General features: G+C 28.1%; 1 protein-coding gene across 6 annotated transcripts in view; it reads left to right on the forward strand.

Moving 5' to 3' along the window:
• LOC127276942 (neural cell adhesion molecule 2) overlaps positions 1-19,318 on the forward strand; it is a 1,005,192-nt gene that overhangs the window by 805,064 nt on the left and 180,810 nt on the right. For all 6 annotated transcript variants that reach the window (XM_051297698.1, XM_051297696.1, XM_051297701.1 and 3 more), the window contains one exon: positions 4,140-4,592. In XM_051297698.1, the coding sequence (XP_051153655.1) occupies positions 4,140-4,592 (453 nt within the window). The remainder of the gene's footprint in view (positions 1-4,139; positions 4,593-19,318) is intronic.

Below are 19,318 nucleotides of genomic sequence, written 5' to 3' on the forward strand. Positions count from 1 at the left end.
ATTGAAAAAATTTTTAAATCGAAAAATTTAAGGTAATATATAATATAATCGTCTTCTTTATGTCAAGATGAATCGATTGATATATATAAAGTATAGATTTGATTGAAATTTAAAGAATTAAAGAAAGTTAAAAAATCAAAAATTCTCATTTTAGCTCAAAAATGATGTGTTTATTTAAATTCATGTTTATATATGAAATAATTTTATTCCCTGCATTGAAACGAATTGGTTGGTATATATAAAGTATAGATTTGATTTAAAATTTGAGAATTAATAAAAATTGAAAAATCGAAAATTCATATTTTAGCTAAAAAATTTTGTGTTTTTTTTAAATTCAAGTTGATGAATAAAATAATTGTATTCCTTGCATTAAAACGAATCCCTTCGTATATATAAAGTTTATGTTATACTCAAAATTAATTAAAATTTTCTTTATTTTTCAAAAAATTTAATTAATTTAAAACATTTTTAATTCGAAAGTTTTTTAAAATCAATCAATTGAATTGGACAATTTCATTGCTTCCTTCACGAGGAAGCGAATTTTTTGCTTCACACAATGAGGAAGCATAATGTTTATGAAATAAACATAAAGGACCCCCTACTTGTTTAATTTTATTATTTATAATTTAAAGAAGAGGTTTGTTTTTGTGTTTTGCTTTATGGTGTAATCTCTTACAGTTATTTAACTTCTTTTTGTTATTTAGTTAAAAGTTGATTGTAAATGTAGCAAAAATGGAAGAATTTAGTAAAAGGAAATTCTTGAGAAATTTAAAGAATTAAAAAATATTGATTTAGTCGTAAATTATATAGGTATTTTAACAGAGACAAATTGATATTTTCAATATCGACGAAAAATCTATAATCCTTCTTAGAACTGCAATTTATTAACTAATAAATAAAAAAAATTAAATTTAACGCTGAAAAAAGAATGAAATCTAGATTTGAATTAAAACATGCTGAATGGTTAAATTCCAGTTTTAGTATGCCTAAACTGATTACGGCTAATCAACCAGAAAAAACAAATTTTAATCCTCGTCCTGGTCGTCCAAATGTCATATTTGAAGAAAAAAGTGATAGATCTAAACCTCAGATTTGTAATCAGCGACCCTGAAAACCCCTAGACATCAAGTTTTACGATTATTTAAAAGGTTTTTTCAAATTTCATCCGACATTTTAATTTCTTGAATCTGACTTCAGATTCGTAGTCAGCGACCCCGAAAACCTCTAGGCATCGAGTTTCATGAATATTTTAAAGGTTTTTTAAAATTTCATCCGCCAGTTTGAATTTCGTGAATCTGACCTTAGATTCGTAAGTAGCGACTTTGGAAACCCCTAAATACCAAGTTTCATATAAATTCGTTGAAATATTGAATTATGACCGCTTTTGGATGCTTCCTGGCCCACAGTGAAAATTATCAATTTCAGATAGCAGATAACAGGGAGTAAAAGGTATTTATTTCATCGACCTTTAGGAAAATCGTTAATTTTGCAGTGGAAGTAGATGTTATTGCTAATATGATTACGGTCAAATTTTTATGTTAACAGTACACTGTTTTTGTGTTAATACTGAAGCGATATGCGCATTTTCTTATAAACAGTAAGCATTATAAAAATATCTTGAAAAAATGCAGACAACAGTGATTTTATAATTTTTTCCAAGTGTGTTAAATAGGTGTGAATTATTAAAAAAATGTGAGTGCAATTCTTTTTTGTGCACAGTTTACAATATATTTTGTGATTTAATTTTGAATTTGACCAAAATATCAGAACTACAGACATTTTTGGCTTCTCCAAGGGTGCCCACTAAGGTTGTTCAAAAGAAATTTTTTAAAAATTTTTTTAAGTCTTACCCCCTTAATATCTTTTATATGGTAAAAAAAAATTTCTAATTTTTTAGATTTTTTGAACAATTTCTAGAGGTCGCTATTGTCGCACAAAGTACGGAAATCCATTATTTTCTAAAGAACATATATTTAATCTGATGTTAGGTGTTAAAAACATTTCAGCATTTCGTAAAATAATGTTTCAAGAACTGCTCTTTCAGATTCTGCAATAAAAATTAAAGTAACTTTAAGGAAAAAAAATATATAGCTACTTTTTGACAAAAAATGATATTTTTTAAACATTGTCCGTCGTAAATGATTTTTCTTGTGGTTCTACAGTATCAGTATATGTATGATTACGAATCTGAAGTTAGTTTTTTAAAATTTTAAATGGCGGATCCAATATGTCGGACGTCAAACTTAAAAATTAATGGATTTTAATAAAACATCGTATCTAGGGGTTTTCGAGCTCGTTGATTACAAATCTAAAGTTAGTTTTTAGAAATTAAAAATGGCGGATCCAATATGGCGGACGACAAACTTAAAAAATTAATCGACTTTAATAAAACATGATATTTATTCATAATTTATAATAAATTACTTCCAATCAATTGTACTGACTTATTTTTTGAGAGTTTATGTATATCAATAATAGAATGTCAACAATAATCTAAAGCCATTCATTTTTATAATTTAATGCCACCATATTGGATCCGTCATTTTGAATTTTTAAAAACTAATTTCAGATTCGTAATCAGCGACCCCAAAAACTTCCTGATACAGAGTTTCATGAAGTTCCATTGAATTTTATAATTTAAGGTCCGCCATTTTGAATTTATCAATCTGCCTTCAGATTTATAATCAGCGACCCAAAATACTATTGAGCATACAGTTGTGCAACCATTAAACGAACTAATTTTCAACAAAGAGTTTCGTCTAGTTAATTTCGAGATGAAAATCACCATGTTCGCGCGCTTTAACTATGAAAATATGGCCGTTTCCGAATTAGGATTTTTGTCGCACTTTTGATGAAGTGTATACTTGGGAAGTATGCAGTGTCCTTTTTTTCGCACGGAAAAACAAGAACACTGCATACTTCCCGAGTATACACTTTATCAAAAGTGCGACAAAAATCCCAATTCGGAAACGGCCTATCGAAAAGGGGCCAAAAGGGGAAAGAAGTGTATGTGTTAAATTTTTTTAGTAAGAGTGAGATTAAAAATGAGAGTGAGGATGAGAGTGAAAATTTGTTTAGTGAGAGTGAGAGTAGAGTTACGTGAATGCACCCCTGGAATATGCACTACACTGCTAAAACGAGCCTGCGACAAACAGTATTCGGGGCTCGCTTTTTTATATTCCTTTTGTAAAATGTAATAAGTTTCATGTTTTAATAAAGAAAGATAAGTAAAAGATTACATATAATCTTTTGGATCGTATAAAGCGTCGTTAAATGGCATATTCTTACAGATGACTTTAAAATACTTTAAAAATTTATTTCAGTATTTTTCAATACAATAAATTCTAAAAATTAATAATTTGAATTTAAATTTGAGAAAATTATATTTATAATCTTAATTATATTGAATATTTATTTTAAACTCTTTAATTGTTCATGTGCTTTGTGTTTTGTTTACATTTTTTTAACCTCAATTATTATAAGAATTTTATTAATTTTCCACTCACCTTTTTTAAATATAGAAATACATCGTATGGAATTTCATTTTCACTGATTAGTTTATCACTATAATGACACTGGCGTATCATTTTAATTTAGTTATCGTTCTTTATCTGCATTTTAAGTTTCTAATGCGAAGTTAGCTTTTTAATTGCTAAAATAATATACTTCATTCGGCGAAATGGCGGCTCTCTCATTGTCTATAATTATCACAATTTCAATTACATTTCATTTAAAATTATTTCACTTTATTCAAAGATCTCAAAAAAGGCTATCTTAGAATTTTACCAACGTACTTCCTATGTGTTATCCTTTTTTGAATCTTTTTCCAAAACAACGTTTTTTGACTTGATCAAGCTGAAATTTTTATGGTTTATTCTACAGATATTCCCCTATCGTCCGAACTAATTTTTTCAATTTTTTCAGCCAATCACAAGTAGGGGTAGTTTTAGGCGGGCATGATAGCAAGATAATTTATAATAAATAAAGAATAAAATTTTTTTTTTAATAGTTTAAAACTCCTTCATTTATGAATTAGAAGTTTGAATAAAATAAAATAAATTTTGTTATTAATAAAGGTTTGAAAAAATAACGAAGTGGTAATAATCCCCTAATGGTTTAATTATTTTTTGATTTTTCAGAACGTCCGCAACCTCCAATGAATTGTACATTTTATAAAGACTTCAGTACACTTATGCTTAATTGTTTTCCTGGGTCAGACCAAAATTCGACTCATCACTTTATACTCGACGTACGAGAATCAATTCTTCAGAGCCAACCTGCACTATCACGACAAATGTTACTAACACCTCAAAGAGATCAAGAGGCACATGAAACTACACATTCAATTTATAAAGAAAGAAACATTATGCCCATCTTTCAATTACGCGATCTAAAAGCAGGACATGAGTACACAATATTCATTTATGCTGAAAACGAACAAGGAAAAAGTGAACCAATTGTGATGAGAAATGTTAAATTAATCAATTCAATTGATACAATACTCAGTAGAGATGTTACATTTATAAAAGATTTAAAAAGTGTTATGCCGAAAACAAATTCTGAGAACAACATATTTATTATTGGATTAATTGGTAAGTCTATGCATATGAATATCCGAAATGAAGTATGAGTGTCAATTACACCCAAAAAAAAGTAATCTTAAATTTAGAAAAAAATTCCTCTTCTAAAATCCTCTGAATATTTCCTCTTAAAATACAAATATTCCATTTTACTGTAGAATATTTTTATTCTTTTCCTGTTTAAATTTAGTATAATTATTTGAAAAAAGGAAAAGTAAATACATGATATCGATTACATTTTTTTTCTGTTTGACATTTGCGCTTTTGTTTTTCGAAACTGTCAATTTTCGTATTTTGTCATAATAGTGTTGTGTTATAAATCGAAAGACTAAAATGGAAAAGAGACTCGAAGATTTACTAAATGATTTAAATCTGGGTGGATATATTGAATGGAGGTATAAATACAGAAAATATAACCTCTCGATAAATCTTCATTTCTTACTAATTTTCTTAAATATTTGCGTCGAACTTCTTTGATATTTGCAACTAGCTATAGCATGTTTTTTATTATTATTGTAATTAAATCTAATGTATTGATGCTCAGCAAACAGCAAGAAATTTTTTTCAGAAATGTTTAATTATGTTACGTCTCAAATAGAGAAATAACTAACGAAATAATACTTTTATTTTATTTATGGCCGCTAGGTGATTCAGTGAATTCCTGTTTCATTTACAGAGCAGAAGGCTCTTAACTAAGGGTACAGGAAAGAAAGAGAATAGTGATTAATTTTATAATTAGGTTACAATTTATTTAGACAAGTATTTTTAGTTACAACAATTCGTTCTTATGAGAGAGAGGAATGAATCTCCCAATAATGAGTTTCTTCCAAATAAAGGAAGAATAGATAATTGCCCAATGTAATGAGAAGTAATGATCCTCGTTTAATGTAGAGGGTTTTGACACTTGATTTTCACTTTCGTATAAGAGAATTATGCACTTGAACTAGAAGACGTCGTCTGGTACCAAGAATGAGGTTGATGTTATACGTATGAAGATGATTTGAGAACTGATCTCTCCGTGAAAATGTAGTCCTTTTATACTGATTTTTCGTAAGAGAATAGATAAAATTTTATTGTCGTACTATATATTTTTCACCCTTATTTTGGAAGCCAAAGTTGAGTCCTTCTCCCTCAGTTTAACGTAAAAAAGGGGGGTGTGAACCATTCTAATACAAGATAGAAAGAGTACGACTACGGTTATTCGCAGCTGTAGAAGAGTGTTTATGGTCTTCTAATGTGGTGATACCACAGGGGTTCGTCACATAGGAAAATTAGAAAGAGAGCATTTATTACATCGTCTAATTTTAGCACATAGGGAAAATTAGAAAGAGAGCATTTTGTTTCGTAGGGATGTGAGCTCTTCTAGTGTCATAAAAGATTTCTCGCTTCTATTTGTATGTTTTTAGAAATACAGTATATAGACGTAGAAGGATACAAAACGCAGGGGTCTTTTATATATAAAAGAAAGATATTTAGTTGTGCGACAAAAGGGCGGAAATTTAACATTTAAGAGAAAAGTATTTAGATGCGTAACATTCTTATAATATGAATATTAAAGTTACGGTGACGTGACAATTAAAAATCAATATTTCATTCATTATTCTAGGAATCTATTATAATTTACCTTTTTTGAATGTAAATAATTAAATCTTATTAAATATTTATTATATTATTCAAATTTAAAAAAATTATTGGTTCTCTTGACATTAATAACACTAGGAATTTTTTTTGTTGAGGTTTTGATATCAACATTTAATTCAATGTGTCAAACCTTTACTTTATTATCAATACATAACCATTATTGTCTAATAATTTATTCAAAACATGTGTATTACGGTTATTTTCAACTTGTCAAAATATTAGAATATTATTCTTCCTTTAAGGAAGGATGATCCTAATATACCTGTCAATTCTGGCTGACTGGTATTAATAAAAGTGCTAAACTTTACTTGTTTTCCAGCAATATTTATTTCAACCGTTCCAGACGTATTAATTGATGTAGGACCTGAGGCAAATTTTTCTGCCTTATTTATAATTAAACTTGGAAAAATTTGATCTTCTTTAATTAAATTGATGTTAATACAAGGATTAATTATGAATAAACCCCGTGAATTTTTTATGTCTTTTGAGGAAATATGAATTTTTGGGTATATTTCGATATTAAATACAATATTATTTGAGGGATTAGATTCGGACATTACCGAACTTTATTTCCTAGAAAAACACCTAGGTGTGATAAAGAAAAGACAAGTTTGGAAAATCTTTTGCAGTACGTTCGCGTTCTAAATGTAAAATTTCATAATCCAGAGCCCAATTATTAAAGTAATCAGTGTTGAATATTATGTCTAAAAATGGCGCGCCCAAAATACCTATAATTTCAGAATCGCTTTCCACATTTAAAACTCCAAAATTTAATGAGAAATGATAAAAATTTATTCTTACAGTGCCCCTCGATACTACTGTATTTCGACGAGCGAAATGTACTTCATTAGTACAAATACAGGCAATTGATGATAATTCTTTTTCTTTGATTAAGTTTATGGTCGAAGTATGATCAATAATAAATTTTTCTTTATTTAATTTAAAAGAAGCTGATATTAATTCAACACTTGGATATCTATATCTGTTATGTTCAGTATTAAGAAAATAGTTATTCATTTAAGTTAAAGAATGTTTAATTTTCTTTATATGCAACTTCGTTCTTCTTTAGTTGCACAATAAATAAAGGCAAAAGCAAGAGTAAAAATAATATATAACACAATGTAAACTTCACATGGCATCTTTATTATTCTTTGATTATTATTTTTTTTAACAGTATGAGAACGGTGTCAATTAATTTTTGATGATTTGTTAGGGTTAATGATTTTTTTTGTATTCCCTAAGATTTCTTCGAAAAATTGTGAGAACTCTTCTTGATTTTTAAATGACTTGATGCTTTTATTCTCAATGCTAATAGTATCACTGTATCTCCTTTTGGCTTTCAAGCCTCCTCTATTCCTTGGTTTTTTAATATTCTCAGTTTTGTTTTGCATAACCTGGTAAGTAATTAGACAAATGTAACATTTTGTAATGAATTTATGAAAATAATAAAATAAAACTTTCTTTTATTAATTTTGAGTAAATTAAAACTTTACAAAGGTGTTTTTCGCCGTGCGGCGTAAATTAACACAGCAAAGATATCAATTATTTTCAAAAACAAGAAGTATAATCAAAATATTAGTATGACATTCAGCATTAAGCATAAACTATCAATAATTTTCAAAACCGAATTCGCCGTGCGGCATAAAAGGTTTTGCCAATACTTTTGAATTTAAAATTGTCATTCACAACTAGTCGACCAATTAATATAAGACACTCAATATTACAGTTCCGCCGTACGGCGCAAAATGCAATTTTACTGTAGAAAGGTTTTTCGCCGTGCGGCGCAAAAACGATTCTATTTTTGAGAGTCTTAATTCAATTATCAATAATAATTGTAAACAATGAATGGATGTAAAATGTACCTCATATAATTTAAACTGAGTTTAAGATTATAAATTTGAAATTAAATATATGTATATATATATACGAGAAGTGAGAATCCCACCGCTGCCACCAAATCAGCTGTTACGTCCCGAGCTGAACGCGTTTTTAATTGTATTCGTTGTTTAATTTTCTTCGGAAATTAGATGATTTATCAAGTTGGTAAGACTTGACATTTATTTTTACGTGGGTTATTTTCACTTTAACAAAACTATGGGTTTTGCGTTACAATAACAAGGCTGATAACTCCCATTTATGATATTTATTGGTTAACAACTTATTTATTACAATGTTTTCATACAATGTTGTATTTACTTACTTTGACAATTATCGCAGTTAATCAATCGTACACAGCTTAGTCGATATAATTTGTTTATTCAATCAGTTGAGTTTCAATTGAATATATCACTTTGGTAACAGAACGACTTTTATGCTTTATTATAGTTGTTTTTAAGCTTATACACTTATTTCGCGTTGTTTTATTGACACTTGAAGCTATAAGGAAAGAAACTTGTTTCTTTAAGTGCAGGAAAAGCAACTCGCAAAATTAATGTAATGTAACTTTATTATTTAAACCCCTAATATACGACAATTAATTCAATTTTGTTAATATTTCTAAGCGTTAATATTGCTTTTCTTGCACCATCAGAAGAAAAGAAACTTGTTTTTAAGTGAAAAACAATTTAACTTGCACCGAAACACGGAAAGAATACAATAACTTTTATAGAATAATTGAAGGGTCGCTCTACGACACACGATGGAAATCTTATCGGAACTTATGACTTCAACAATGGTAATTCCTTAGGTTTATATAGCAATTAAAAACTACTAGAATGGGGATGAAATCGGAAAAAGCACGCACTCGAGCCAAAATCTAGAAGTCACGTTTTCTCGACGATTTCTAGAAAGCACGTACAGAGTATCATGTTTCTCTTGGTGTATGTGTTCTCGATCGTAGAGCACGACCAATGAAGATTCTTTTTAATAATCATTGATCCCATCACGATCGTCATTGTTTAATAAAAGTTACAACCCTTTTGTGATATAAACTAATCTACATTTATGTTTATAATTGATTATATGTGACACGGACAATTAAAAGAGACCTACGATCCGAAAAAAAGATTTCGAGAAAAACGACTTTGAAGTTTAGCAAGTTGATTTTGATACTTGTGAACGTTTTAATGAATTGAAACTTGTTACTTAGGGGTTTTGGGGTCGTTGATGACGATTATGATGTTAGTTTTTAAAAATTCAAAATAGCGGATTCAATATGGCGGATGACTTTTTTAAAAATTGATCAGATTCGCTTGAAATTCTTCACTCGAGGGTTTTCGGGGTCGCTGATTACGAATATGATGTTACTTTTTAAAAATTTAAAATGGCGGATCCAATATGGCGGATGACTTTTTTAAAAATTGATCTGATTCGCTTGAAATTCGTTACTCGGGGGTTATTGGGGTCAGTGATTACGAATATGATGTTAGTTTTAAAAAATTCAAAATGTCGGATACAATATGGCGGATGACTTTTTTAAAAATTGATCGGATTCGCTTGAAAATCGTTACTTAGGGGTTTTTGGGGTCGTTGATTACAAATATGATGTTAGTTTTTAAAAATTGAAAATGGCGGATCCAATATGGAGGACAACATTTAAAATTTGTTCGAATTTGTGTAAAACTCAAAAATTTCGTTGACACCGAAAACGAGATCATTGATTAAGAATCTGATGTTCGTTTTCCGAAATTCAAAATGTCGGATTTAATATAGTGGACGTTTAAAAAAATGTTTGGATTCACATATAAATTTATACTTTAGGGGTATTTTGGGGTCGATGATTAGGAAACAGAAGGGTTTCTGGATCTCTATGTAAATTAGTATTTATTTGTATTAATGGTGTGTTTAATTGTTCTTACCAATGTCATAGTTATTTTGTTCTTGTAGGTATTTTATTCCAAGCATTTTTCTTAATGCAGTAGCTTTAAAGGAAGCATTTTTTAATTTATTATGTAACAAACACCATCGGTGGTGGGACAATGTTAACATTTTGTCATTAGTGTGAAAACTGAAGTATTAGCTTATGTGTACTGCGCGTACCGTTATTTTTTCATTTTAAAATCGCAATTTTTATAATTCGAATTTCTGCTTACCGGTAAAATGTCTTTAGAAGACGAGTTTAAAAAAGTGGATGATCTGTATTTTTGTGAAAATGATAGCAATGGGGAAGATGATCTTAGTGATGTCAGTGATAGAGAAAATTTCAGTTCCGTTGAAAAATGTTTACCAAATTCTTCAATCATTTGTGATTTTTGTGCTCAAGATATACAGGAAGAAGAAGTGGTATCTAAATTTTTTGACAAAGCTTGTTGTACCAAAAAATGTAATTTTGTAGTTACACGAGATATGATCCTGCAATCAAGGAATAATTTTTTAGAGTTAGATAAAAAACAACAAGATCTAATTATATTGAGCAAAATTGAAGCCGTTAAACCGACTAGTGCATTAGATGAAGCTTATGATAGCATTTTGGGAAGAAAGAAATATGGAAAGCGTAAAAACACAGAAAGAACAACAGGAAATATTACTTTCACCTACCATAAATTACCTATCTGTCGCAATTTGTTTCTATTTCTGAACGCATGTGGAATAAAGCGATATAAAGCTTTCTTGCATCACTTTAATAATAATGGTGTCGTGGAACGAATTCATGAAAAAACGAATAAAGCTAGTTATAACCCATTAGCAATGCTACCAGAGGAAATTACTAAAATAGTAGAATTTATAAAGGCTACTTCTGATCGTTTGGCTCTTCCATTACCAGGAAGACTTCCAAAATTTAGAGACTATAGTGTCATGAAATTACCATCCAGTGAATCGAAGTCATCAATTTACCGAATGTATATTTCGGCACTCGGTCCAGATGAACGAAAACAAAGTGTTAGGACATTTTAGAGGATTTGGAATACTTATGTACCGTTTGTTACAGTCATGAAACCAGCCGACGATCTCTGTGATGTTTGTCGAGGTATAAAATCAAATTATTTTTTATATTACAATTAATAACTAGAAAGTAAATGAATGAATTAATTAATTTTGCTTCCTCGTGAAGGTAACTATGTAGTCTCTCAAATTATAAAATTTTTTAAAATACATAAAATATTATATTTTACTCTTTTCATACATTATAAGTCTCTGATCAAGTGTCTGGATGTTTACTGTCTTTATGTTTACTTAAATTCTAGTTAATTATAAACATTAAAATTTTTAATTTATCAAAAAATACCACAATGTTCATTAAATTATATTTTATGCATTCTATAATATTATAAAAATAAAAATAAATACAAGAAAAATTATTTATTACAGAAATAAATTAGCGAAATTTAATGCTTCCTCGTGGAGGAAGCAAATTGTTTGCTTATCGATGCCTTTAACAAAGGATACTGCTACTTGTCTTACAGGTAACTCACTGACAATTTCACAATTGAAAAATTGTCCCGATGAAGTACGAGAACAGAAGTTGAATTCATTTGTAGACCATCTTAATAAAGCTAGAGGTCAAAGAGCGTATTATAAAGCTCTTTGTAAAGACAGTGATGAAGCAGTAAAAGTAATATCGTTCGATTTTGCGCAAACTGTTCATTATCCTGTTAGTCCACAACAGCCTGGAAGCGCTTATTTTAAAGCAAAGAGAAAATGTGCAGTATTTGGAATTACCAATGAAAAAGAATAAGTGCAGGTGCGTAATTTCAAATTATAAAATCTATTAAGTGTTACATAATAAATTTCCAACTTTTTTTTATCTTTCAGTTTAACTATTTGATTGATGAAAAAGATGACATTGGAAAAGGTCCAAATTGTGTCATTAATTGCCTTCATCACTATCTTACCACGTTCAATCATAACGAATCTCTAGTATTATCAGTGACAATTGTGTAGGACAAAATAAAAATAATTCTGTTCTTGGATATCTGATGTGGCGAGTAGCCAAAGGACTACAAAAAGAAATATCATACAATTTTCTTTTAACTGGACACACCAAATTTTCACCAGACAGATATTTTGGTGTATTTAAATCGAAATATGCGGTTAGTAACATCGACACTTTTAATGATTTAATGCAATGCGTAACTGATTCATCTCCTTCTGGTTGTAACAAACCTGTCTCTGCAGAAAATTTAGTTTGGTACGACTGGGTTAGTTATTTGAAAAAAGTTTACAAACCATTGGTTGGTATAACGAGTTTCCATCATTTCGTAATTTCTTCGGATGGGATAGAAGCAAAACAGTTTGCAGACAGCGTCGAAACAACTAAATTTCAACTTGTATTAAAAGCTGTAAATGATTTTATGCCAAAGATTACAACTCCACAGGGATTATCTTTGCAGAGACAGTGGTATCTATTTAAGAATATTCCAGATTTAGTTTTTGACGCTAAGAAAGCCGACAATGTAGCACCAAAACCAAAAGAAATGTTGGCTAACAAAACAACAAAAGATAAAAATCCCGATAAAATAGGATTGGAGAGTAATAACAAAACGACCAAACAAAAAAAGGAAAGTACAAAATTAGTTAAGTTGCAGACTGAAAAAAGTAAAACAGCGACTACATTACCAAAGAAAAATAAAGAAAAGAGTTTGGTTACCGTGACAAAGAAATGAAAAGCTGATAAATCAGATACAAAAGTTAAATCCACGAAAAAAATATGTAAAAAGCAGAATTAATTTTAAAAAACGAAGTTTTTAATCATTATAAATTTGTAAATTTTTTAAGTTTATAATCATTTAAATTCTTAATCTTAAGTTCTTTATCGTGTTTTTCTTTGTCTCGCGTTTATTTATTGTGTTCTTCATTAAAGTAAATTTGTAAAATAAATAATAAAGTTATGAATATTCTGTTTGCTCATTTAAAAGACCATAATATACCTATTTGTATTAAAATCATACATTTAAAAATTCTGAAAAGCAAATCCGTATAATTTGTAAATAACTCATCCGCCATATTGGATCTGCCATTTTGAACTTTTAAAAACTAACATCGGATTCGTAATCAGCGAGCCCAAAAACCCCCGAGTAACGAATTTCAAGCGAATCCGTTCAATTTTTAAAAAAGTCATCCGCCATACTGGATCCGCCATTTTTAATTTTCAAAAACTAACAGCGGATTCGTAATCAGCGACCCCGAAAACCCCTGAGTAACGAGTTTCAAGCGAATTTGATTAATTTTTGAAAAGTTTGTCTTTGATTTTGTTGTACTTTTTTTTTGTCAAAGTACCTAACTTTGAAGTGAAATTGTTAAAAAAAACTAATGCAGCTAGAAAGCTGCGGTTTAATGCTTTGGAAAGAGCGGCTTATTTACTATAAGAATCAATAAAAAAATGAAAATCGATTTTTTCGGACCGTAGGTCCCTTTTAACTGTCCGTGTCACATATATCTATCAGGCCTGATATACATACACACACATATACGTATACATATATATACATATACGTACACATTGTTTATTGGTGTACAATCATTTACTCTATTGTTTTTGAGTTTGAACTTTTTATATTACCGACCATAGTATTAACTAATTGCAGTAACCGGTTATTTATCATACGCGTAGATAATATACCGACTACTGTTTAATTATCCATGTAAGTTAGTTCTCGTTCGATATAAAAATCAATTGTTTTCCAATTTCATTGCTGTATCTGTATAATATGTAACTACAATTGATTATTATATAAAATATTAGACTTTTATATCGTTTAATTAACAAAATAATAAGCAAACGCACTTATTTTCTATTATAATTTTAATAATGTAGAATGTTCTTTAAATAGTACTTATAAAATTACATATATGATGACATGGAAACATACCATTAGGGGCATTCGTCCAAGTAATCAAATTGCAAAATTATATCGGGATGTAACACTTTTCATCTCTAAAACATTTTAAAAAGTAAGAAATGATTGTTTTTTTATAATTTTTAAAAGAAATACTTAATTATTTTTAAAAAAAGGTTTGAAACGAAACAAAAATAAAAAATACTTTGAATAAAAATATATAAGTAAAATATGAGCTTAAATCATTTTCATCTTTGATTTTAAAATAATCTATATTTTTTGACAAACTGACGAGTGTACGAGTGTAAAAAATATTCTTTTTATTTTGGAAGTAATCGTGGGTTTAATTTTTAAGTACTCAATCATCTTGTTCGTTTTTATTTGAAAAGAAGTAAAGATAATTGAGTGACTTTTTTGAATTAAAGATTTAAATTCTCATTTTATGTGTCCACAAAAAGCATCATAATAAAATAAAAATTTTATACCACTACTAACTACTTAAATTTTAGCAGATATTTATTTTTCTGAAAAAATAAAAGCACTCGTGTCCTTCCAAACGCGCGATCAACTACGTTTTTCTAGTCGTACAAAGTAACTCCGTGAGTATTGTTATTATTTCCCTACCCAGTACATAAGACTTCATAAATATGTTCAGTGTCAAGAAAATGAAAGTTTCGTGTGAGCAACTTATTATGTTTCAATAATTTTCCCAATTTCTGAAAAAGTAGAAAAATCATGATCTCATGTTAAAACTAGATTCAAAATTTGTAAATAAAATAAATTAGTTCTTTTAATTACAAAAAATCGAAATCTACAAACAGTTTAAGAAGAGTTCGAGACATTTTCAACTATATGAAAAGATTAATTTAAATTTTGGACAAAATCATTTTTATAATAACTTTTTGTGAGAAATTGAATGGTCATGAAACAACCGGAAAAATTTTTTTTGACCATTTTTCAAAAATTGAAGAAATATATTTTTTATAAGAGTAAAATATTTAAATATTTCAAAAACTATCTGTATGTTAAAGACGGATGTTGATTAACAAAAAAAATAAATAAAGTAAAATAAATTTTGAAGAAAAACAATAAGTTAGAAACTACACTAATCTTTATTATTAACAACCCGCTTATTCGGTAAGCGTAATTGCTCTTCGCTACACAAGATAGAAAAAGGTAGTGGACTGTTGCTTAGAGTGTTATCTATTCAACACCCCCGGGTAGACGGTATTTCGTTGAAAAGATTCACAAAGAAAGAAATGAGATAACACAAATAAAGGTGATTAAATAAATTGAGAATTGAATTGACATAAAATAAGGTAACATTTATTCATACAACCCCCAATAGAAAATACATTCAAAACCCCAAATGATCTTTAAATAAAAAATGATTACAATGGAAAATACTGTTACGTTAAGCTACTTGAATTGAAAATTCAAGTCTCACAAAAATCATATATTATGAACACAAACAAGAGATCAATAATGCGTGTAGGATTTTAATAACAACAGCAAAAAAATTAATTCGTGTAAATGAAATAAGTGTAATAGTGTTGGTTTTATGAGATTCTGTAATTTCCAAATTATGAATATAAATTCAAGACAACTCACCCAAATAATAATAACTAAAATGATACCGAAAAGTATCAAATTACTTTCTCACTCTCAGAAGTTAAATTGTTATCTGTCATATGAATCTGCAGTATGCGGAAGCTATCTTTCCACCTTCGTTTATTTTTATATATTTTCTTTTATCAAACTTGTTTTTGTTAATTGTCTTCGGACAATTATTTCAATATTTCAATTTCTGTTTATTAAAAATTCAGAATATTGGGTCACAAAATCTGAATTTTCTGAACAGTAAACTTGAAATATAAACAATTGCGAATATATAATAAATACTTTTAGACAAGAAATGGATTCTTCACTTTAACAATTAGAACACTTTATACTTTTCAGATAATCTTCTTGATTTTAATGAACTTTTTTGTACTCGTCGACTTCACAGATTGTGGAATAAACACTTATATTTTTAATAAATAAAACTCGATGAACTTCAACCCTTACTATGGGGAATAAATGATCCTCTCTACCACTCTTAGTGGGAGTTAAACTTTAATATTCATCCGCTCCTTGGCGGGAAACACATCCGCTCTGCGGGAAAAACAAATTAAGACTCCTCGAATAATAATTAGGTGGCAACGATCACACCCATTTGGTATATAATTTTAGGTGGTGGGAGGGTTGATTTTGCAATCAACACCTCGTTGTTTCCATGCAAGTTTTAGCAAAACTTGCATTTTAATCGTGGCGTGATCGGTTCAACCACCTTTATTATCGGTATACTTTATATGTTTCCTCATTTTCCCAAAATAATGTGGCAACTCTTTGCAGTGTAAGTCCCACAACTTGCGAAATCGACTGTTAATTTAGTTTGAATTATTTCGCAATATGAAGTTCAATAATCTGAACTCATTTGCGAAATAAACTTTGATTTAGAAATTAAATAAAAAAAAATGAATTTATAAATATTTATTGAATTAATTAGAAATATTATTTAACTATTCTAGTGTCCGAAACTTAGTATGTGTGTGTGTTGTGTGTTGTATAGACGTATGTATATAATTGACAAATAGTTGTAACGTTGATAATATAAATATTATTTTTAATAAATAATATTTATCGCCAAAAAAAAAAATTAAAAATTACGGAAATCCGTCCGTAACACTGTAAGTTGTTATAACTTTTTTTTACAAAATTGTCAAGTCAAAAATTACAATTTTACTATTTTTAATGATTTTTTTTAATTTTAATAACAATATTAAAAATTATAAAATAAATCAATAATTTAAAACTTTTTTTTAATTTCTAAAACATTTTAAGAAGTTAGATTACTAGTTTCGTTTCATATTTCTAATAATAATGTTAAAAATAGACATTCCCTGGCAGATTTTATTTACCTAAATTCGACCCAGCTGGGGCGAATCTAAGTCGAATTTAGGTAATTATCAAAAAAAGCTTTAAATTGATGAAAATTTATAAAAATTAGTATTGTGAGGTTAATCGAACATTTGTAGAGTTAATTTTTGTAAGGGCCAGTTTCATCAACTCCGGTTAAAAGTTAATCAGCGATTAAATCCCTAACCGACCAATCATGAGCGGTTAAATTGGCTTTAATCGCTGATTAACTTTTAACCATAGTTGGTGAAACCGGCCCTAAGAATTTTAATTATTAACGTCATAAATAATAAATAATCACTTGATATGTGCAAGTGGTAACTGTAGATTTTAACTCGTTGTCAGTTTTCATAATATTTTCAAGCAATTAATGTAAAATGTGTGAAAAAATAATTTATATTTAATAGAAATTGCAAATTTTATTAAATTATTTTATTATTTATCGAGCACAGTTTAAAATAATTGCAATTTAATTTAAAAAAAAAAGTTTTCTTAAAAGTGATAAGAACTCTACTATACCGACAGCAAGAGGATATTTTCAGGTAAGTAAAGTTATTGTAGCGTGTAGTTTTGTTGTGACTAAAAGATGTCGCTTTAGTTTCTATAGTGATGAATATTTATTCATGAATATTCATCTCCGTTCTATCTTATATCTAATCTTGCAAGATTAGATATAAGATAGAACAGAGATGAATCTTGCAAGATTAGATATAAGATAGAACAGAGATGAATCTTGCAAGATTACATATAAGATAGAACAGTGATGAATATTCATGAATAAATATTCATCACTATAGAAACTAAAGCGACATCTTTTAGTCACAACAAAACTACACGCTACAATAACTTTACTTACCTGAAAATATCCTCTTGCTGTCGGTATAGTAGAGTTCTTATCACTTTTAAGAAAACTTTTTTTTTTAAATTAAATTGCAATTATTTTAAACTGTGCTCGATAATTAATAAAATAATTTAATAAAATTTGCAATTTCTATTAAATATAAATTATTTTTTCACACATTTTACATTAATTTCTTGAAAGTATTATGAAAACTGACAACGAGTTAAAATCTACAGTTACCACTTGCACATATCAAGTGATTATTTATTATTTATGACGTTAATAATTAAAATTCTTACAAAAATTAACTCTACAAATGTTCGATTAACCTCACAATACTAATTTTTATAAATTTTCATCAATTTAAAGCTTTTTTTGATAATTACCTAAATTCGACTTAGATTCGCCCCAGCTGGGTCGAATTTAGGTAAATCAAATCCGCCAGGGTTTGTAAGAAAAAAAAATTAATTTTTAAATGGGGAAAAATGTATGAAAAATATTATAATTTTTGAGATATCAGTTTTTTCCCACTAAAGAAACACATTTTCTGAAAAATTGAGGATGGATTTTAAAATACTTTATTTTTAACAAAAAATAGAATTTTTTCAATTTTTGAAGAATGTTCCAAAATAAATCGTATTTAATTTTTTTATGATCATTGAATTCCTTGCAAAAATTGGTATAAAAATAAACTTGGCAGAAACTATTCTACAATCAGCTTCCCTGTTATCCAATACTTAATTTTCATTGGCTTCTATTACATTTAATTGTCCCAACTCCCATAATATATCATGAGGAGGATTCGTTGAACTAGCACAATTTTCATCCATATTTATAATCTAAATAAAAGAATTAAATATTTAATTTCAGCAGTCTAATAAAAATATATGCATATGGGTCATTCCATTTTATTTCACCTATAGTCGTTGCGGACTATTTTTAGAAAAATTTGGTATTTTGTATTAATGACTTTTAATATCTGTACAATTCATTTTTGACAATTATTTTATGAAATTTTTTTTTATTTACGTTGAAATTTAGTTTTTAAGTTGAGTTGAACGGAAAATAGGTTAGTTTGACAGCTTTGGAAATTTTATAAAAAAGAACAAAAATAATTCAGTTAGTAAATTTTTTTTCATTGATATTTATTTAAAATAGTCTAATTTACCAATGTTAATTGATAATTCTGTAAAAAAAGCCAAAATACTAAGTGAAAATTAATATTCAAACTTACCTGTAAAATGTCAAAATTTGTCACATTTTATTTATATTTTTCAAGACAGTTTATAAATATTATAAAATTTATTACTACCTAACAATAAGTACTTTCCATGTACTTTCACATGACATGTTGACTTTTTATTTTTATAATATAGAAATATGTGAAATTTTACCTTGAATGTTGAACTTTTCAGGATTTTATCTGATTTTGAACACTTATATCTTCGCAGGTGATTAATGAAAAAATCCCATTTTGTTTTTAAAATTTAAGTTAAATCTTCTTTATTCATCTTATCAAAATTTGGTGATGGAGAAAGAGCTATTTTTTATTTTTATTCACTTTAAAAAATTCACCGTAAAGT

The sequence above is a fragment of the Leptopilina boulardi genome, unplaced genomic scaffold (genome assembly GCF_019393585.1).
Source record: "Leptopilina boulardi isolate dan_hultmark-lab unplaced genomic scaffold, ZJU_Lbou_2.1 LbouV2_161, whole genome shotgun sequence".
NCBI lineage: Eukaryota > Metazoa > Arthropoda > Insecta > Hymenoptera > Figitidae > Leptopilina > Leptopilina boulardi.